General features: G+C 45.1%; 1 protein-coding gene across 1 annotated transcript; it reads left to right on the forward strand.

Annotated features, from left to right (window-relative positions):
• Window positions 1-245: 245 nt before the first annotated feature.
• Window positions 246-3,514, forward strand: LOC106820001 (zinc finger BED domain-containing protein 4-like). The gene is made up of 2 exons (XM_014824564.1): window positions 246-1,176; window positions 1,517-3,514. The coding sequence occupies exons 1-2, from the start codon at window positions 1,129-1,131 to the stop codon at window positions 3,326-3,328; spliced, it is 1,860 nt and encodes a 619-aa protein (XP_014680050.1). The 5' UTR covers window positions 246-1,128; the 3' UTR covers window positions 3,329-3,514.
• Window positions 3,515-6,240: the final 2,726 nt, after the last annotated feature.

Consider the following 6,240-nt stretch of genomic DNA (forward strand, 5'->3'; position numbering starts at 1 on the left):
CGGGGGCTCCGCCCCCTGGACCCCGGGCAAGGGCTCTGCTCCTGCACCCCGCCAGGGCCCCTAGGGCGGGCCCCTGGACCACACCCATTAAGGGCTTTGTGCCAAGGCGTTCGGCGTGTGCGCTACTCGCGCACCCTCTTCATATACATTATGATGGAAGTAACAGCGAAATCATCCCCCCCACAACTGAGGACCTGTCTACGCCACTGATGGTATCCATGTGGGATACCAAGTATTTGACTATTTGAGATCTAGTATCCCTTTTTTAGATAGTAATTTCAACAATGTTGGTATACAAAACTTTGAAATAAGCAATAATAAGGTGATTAACGTTTCGCGCTTCTGGCGTTCGTTTTACGGTTTTACTTTTACCTATGGCTATGGGTTTACATACGGTCATGCCTGCACAATATGCTGAGACGTAAATTACACGTCTAGACGCAATATCTGGCTTGCTTGATACAACGTATAACATCACGTTTATGCCTTTATGCCTATGGTACATTATAAATAGTACACTACATACTAGTACATAGTACATACTACATGTATCGCTGACCTGAGCATACACTTATACTATGCCCGATGTATAATGCTAGTGTGGCGTAGTAATGGATGGATACATCATGCTAGCAGCAAGGTGCATGAGCCCGTTCAGATCGTTCGCACTTGCTCTACGCGCGCACTCGCTTATATGCGCTGCCGTATAAACTATAAAGTTGATAACTCAACAACTACTATCTAGATTTTGACGATTTTGTATTACTATCGAGACGGGATACCAAGCATTGGAAATCTGGCATCCAATGATCCAACACAAAAATCTACAATCCCGCGGATATCGGGATACCGCAAATTTCGACCCCCGTAAAATATCGTTTCTGTCACTAAGTACATACGATCTTTTTTATTATATACATACTCCATACACTAGAAATCTTATTGAGATTGCCTATGCCTGCCTGATAAAAGGTTATTCGTTTTTCATTCAGGTCGAGGAAAGGAAAACGAAGCCATGTGTGGGATTATTTTGGTTTCCCCAAGACAGGGGATGGGGCAGTGGAGAGGACGAAAGTCGTCTGTCAACTGTGTGACGAGATAAAGCCATATAAAAGCACAACAACAAACATGTGGACACACCTCAATCGGCACCACTTTGAGGAAGTGCATGCCAAGGTACCAAATGTTTTAACTTAATTCAAATTATTTATACATTTAATTTATTAGCTCCTTTTCAGAAATCATTTAATATCTTCTGACACAAGTTTTGTGTTTCTGTTTTTGGTCGTGGTAATTTTGTGAAAATTAACCCAATGAGAAATAAACAAAATACTTCAATGAACTTCTAATTAAACATGACTTACTGTCTGTGAAAACAAATTAAACAATAGGAAATAGTAATTTTGTAAATATAGATCAATATTTATGATATAATTATATAAACAAATTACTTGAAGAGTTGAAGGTTTTTGAAGTTATAGAAGTTAAATTTAAGTTTATTTTCATATATTTCCAGGTGAAATGTGAAGATAGCAGTACCCCGTGTGTCTCTGTCTCGGGACTCTCCGCAGCTGAGCCCCCGCTGCCAAGCCTTGACATTGACCGTCACCAGCCTACTACGACGGGCACGACCACACGGCAGATAGGCGCAAAGTTGCACCAGCCATCAGTAGCCAGTTTCTTGGAGACCAGAAAACCTTATCCAATGGGTGGGCGGCGGGTTAGAGAGATAAATCAGGCTCTAGCCGAGTTTGTGGCCTCGGATATGAGGCCATTGAGTGTTGTAGAAGGTGCAGGCTTCAAAAATCTACTACATACTCTAGACTCTAGATATGAACCTATAAGTCGCAACACATTACTTGAGAAATACATTGTGCCAATGTATCAGGTGACTACGCAGGTTGTCAAAGAGGACATAGCAAAGGCAGAAGCTCATAGCTTTACCACAGATGCATGGTCTAGCTCTGCTATGCAAAGTTATGTGACAACTACCGTTCACTACATAGACCCCTCCACCTTTGAATTAAAGTGCAATGTATTGGACACTCACCAAATTAGTGGAAGTCACACTGGAGCTAGATTAGCAAGTGAGATGCAAGCAACCCAGGTCAAGTGGGGCCTGAAAAATGTCAAGGGTGTAAGCGACAATGCAGCCAATGTGCAAAGTGCTCTCAATATCTACGATGTGCCTCACTTTGGTTGTTTCGCCCACACCATAAACCTGTCTGTTAGCAAAGGCCTTGATGATCCAGCCATGAAGAAGTTGCTTGGACGTGTGCGAGCACTTGTGTCGACATTTAAGCAGAGCTATCTGAGGACCGAACAATTACACATTAATGAAAAGCTTGTTGGGTTGAAGAACCTCCAGCTGATCCAAGATGTCGCAACACGCTGGAACTCACAATATTACATGATTGATCGCTTACTTGCTGTTTATCCAGCTGTCTACTCATCTCTTTACGGTGGAAGTCACGAGCATTTACTCCTATCAGATGAGGACAGAAAAGTCCTGGAAGAAATGCAGATGATTCTCAAGGTATTCGAGAAGGCTACCAAGAAGGTGTCGGCAGAAAAGGAGCCAACAGCAGGACTTATCCTGCCTTATCTGGAAGCATTCGTCAACCGAGATTTGGTATACAAAGATACCGACCTTCCTATAATCAAGAGATTGAAAACACAGATCAGAAGTGACCTCAACAAGAGATACCAGACAGTGAAAGAGAAGTCCCTGCTAGGTCTCACATCTGTGCTTGACCCTAGAGTGCGGACCCTGGATTGGATGAGCGAGGAGGATAAGGAAGCTATTTATAGCAGCTTAAAGGAGGAGTGTATCGCATGTGCCCCACTTAATCAACCTCTAAAAATCAAGGCTCAACCAACGGATGATAACCCTGTTCCTTCAACTTCAACTGCTTCCAGTCCTAGTCCGGCCAAAAAACGAAGAACAGATGACTCCGAGTCCGATGATGATCTGGATGGAGTGGTTTTTGTAAATGCCGAGGGTCCCAAAACCACAGAGGCACGTGTAATAGATGAACTTGCATCGTATCGTCAGGAGCCTTCGCTTGGAGTGAAATACGGTGACCCTCTTATTTGGTGGAAGGCACACAGGCTCAAGTACCCTATACTTGCTGCAGTGATGAGGCAGTACCTGAATATCCCCGCCTCCAGTGTCCCCTCCGAGAGAGTGTTCTCCACGGCAGGTGGTGTGTTCCGCAAACGGGAGAGCTTGGTCCCCGAGAATGCCAACATATTAGTGTTTTTATACCAAAATTACGAAAAATACAAATCCGTTGTCCTCCCTAGATGGAGACACATTGTCAGTTAATTTCAAGTGGTATAGTGTCATTTTGTTTCATTTTATGTTATGTTATAACTTATAATATTGTAGTGTATACATTCACATACAAAACAATAAAACACACCTACAATGCTAAAAATAACAAAACCAAAACACCATCCATCTTTTGCTACATCATGTTTTATTACATAATAAATCGAATCGGATCGAATCGGATCGAAATATCGGAAAAAAATATATCAATAATCGAATCGAAATAATTGGATACCAATGACAGCCCTAGTAAAAACGCTCTATGTATAACGAGAATATAATAAAGTAATATACACGCAGCATATAATACGAAAGTAAACAATAATCACGTCTGATGGCTGCCCGCAGCCTTCCACGTTTTGGTTAGATGGGTTCGCGGCTCCACTGTTTCTGACAGGCGGTGCGAGTTTAGCGCTGGGGTCCAGTCTACTTCCTGGCTAGCATTGGTTTATAATTTTATGACGTATATGAACGGTAATGGCGATGTCAGCGTGCCGATGGAAACTGCTGTGATTGGCATTTGTAAAGTGTCGCCGGTGAAAGTCGCTGGGAATAGAAACGTTTCTAAATATTTTTGTCGTCGAGGTTCGTCGCCGGTCGTCGTCGCGTCAGTGTGCGATGGCTCATAGGAAACAAATAGTTTCTAATTTCTGAAAAGGTCGTTTGTCGTTACGGCCGGTCGTTGTCGCTGCATGTGTGTCTTGGTCCTTAAATGTGATGTGTATATACATTGTATCAAACGAACCAGACAATGTGTCTACAGGGTTCTCCCCAGGATGAAATTCAAAACAAGGGGGAAGGGAGGAGTAGGGGGACGGGAGGGGGGAAACTAGGGGTTCCGGGCGGGCGTGTATTTTTACCGTACGACTAATTAATGCGTAAAATCGCAACCACACCATAGACGGTATTTGGGGTGCTTGTATATATAAGATAGCCGAGTCAGGTGTACAGTTAGTGACAGGGTAACTGTGCATTGTCAGGTTAACTTGTGTACTATCTGCAGTGCATGCGTGGTACGGTAAAAATACACGCGTCGGATGTCCTGGTCGAACGGCAATTCTTGACGGTCGATTCCCGCGCTGGCAAACTTTTTTATTGGGTGGATTTTAAACGGGGCGGAGGTAATTCAAACGGGGCGCAACGATTCAAACAGGGGGGAGTTTTCCCAAACGCGCAACGTAGGGAGAACCCTGGTCTAGACAATACGCCTGCCCGCAGTGTACTGTGGACAAGGCTGTGCCTCGTGCTCATGAGGGTCTATGTCCCCCAGGGTACTGCCGGAACGTAACCTGGGCACGGTGCGGTATATACCGGAACGTACCCTGGTAACTATCTGATATGGTTAGGGTTAGAGTTAGGGTTAGGGTTAGGATTAGGGTTTGGATTAGGGTTAGGGTTCGGGTTCGGGTTAGGGAGTAGGTGTAGGCGACTCCCTAACCTCGTTAGTGGAGTAAGGCGAGTACGGTTCGGCATATTAGATAGTACCAGGGTAGTCGCGGTATACCGGACGTACCAGGGTACGTTCCGGGCAGTACCCGGGGACATAGACCCTCTCCACGCCATGGGGGAAATCCCTACGGTACGGGTGTTTTAGCCCTTCCGTGTAGGTATAGGGGATACCTACGGTTAAAAACGACAATTTGTAGGGGGAATTAAGTAGGGGGTTTTTGAATTTTCAAAAATTGTAACCCTTTTTTCAATAAATATCGAAAAATCCTCAAAAATCCTCGTGCATGACTTGATGCGGGACACCGCTTACGCCGGGTTCGTTGCCATAGTCACAAACAGGGCTGTAGCGTTCGAATGCAAACACATACACGCACACACAGAAGGATCATAAGGTAGACCAAGTCGATCGTGATGACACTGTGTAGCCTCCATACTTCTGAAAAGTTTTGAGATTTTTTTAGATCGGCGGTGGCTACGGTCGGCGTCATCTAGAACGTAGGCAAACACTTTAAAAGTGCAAAGTTTGCTGTCGGACAACGGAGCAAGTACATCAGGGCTGCACTCTCTCACGCATTGACCGTCGAGACTCACGCATCTTGAGCAAATCTTCACGCTCTCCACGCCTGAAATATCTGCTATACAATATCTAGCACACGCAAAAAGAAATCTTACAATATCTGAAACTACAGTCACTCTTAGTAGTACCAAATTGCACAAATATTGAAGTTATAAAATGCAAAAAGCTGTCTACCGTAGGAGTGGGAAACAGGGGGGAAACACGCATCCCCCCCCTCGGTCGCTTCACTCCCTCGCTCATCACTCTCACCTAGTTACCCATGTTGGCAGCCTGAAAGTATCCGAGTGTGACGTCTGTAAGTAAGTTTGCCACTTTATTTTGCAACGCATATATTATAGGCTGTATTTTATTATAATAAATCTGCGTTAATAATCAATTATATTCATTTCAAGAGTGAGATCTTCCTAACTATTACTGTTGCAGCGCTGGACAGCATGCCGTCGCCCACTCGCCGCGGCGAGATAAGCATTCTCCTGCGAAAGAGACTGACAATCTCATCACTGCTGCACAGCGTGCAGTCTGCCGCTCAACCAAGGGGTACAAAAAAACAGAAAAAAAACCTGTAACACGCCCACACGCACACACACAACACACACACACACACACACACACACACCCACACACCACAACACCACACACACACACACACACACACACACACACACAACCACACACACACGCGCACACACACACACACACTATGCGCTGCGCGGCACACACACACACACACACACACACCACACACCCACACACACACACACACACACAACACAACACACACTACACACACACACGACAACACAACTACACACCACAGACGGCAGCATCGCACTGCACGCGCGCGCACGCACACGACACACACACCCACACACACGCGGCA

The sequence above is a fragment of the Priapulus caudatus genome, unplaced genomic scaffold (assembly GCF_000485595.1).
Source record: "Priapulus caudatus unplaced genomic scaffold, Priapulus_caudatus-5.0.1 Scaffold5631, whole genome shotgun sequence".
Lineage (NCBI taxonomy): Eukaryota > Metazoa > Priapulida > Priapulimorpha > Priapulimorphida > Priapulidae > Priapulus > Priapulus caudatus.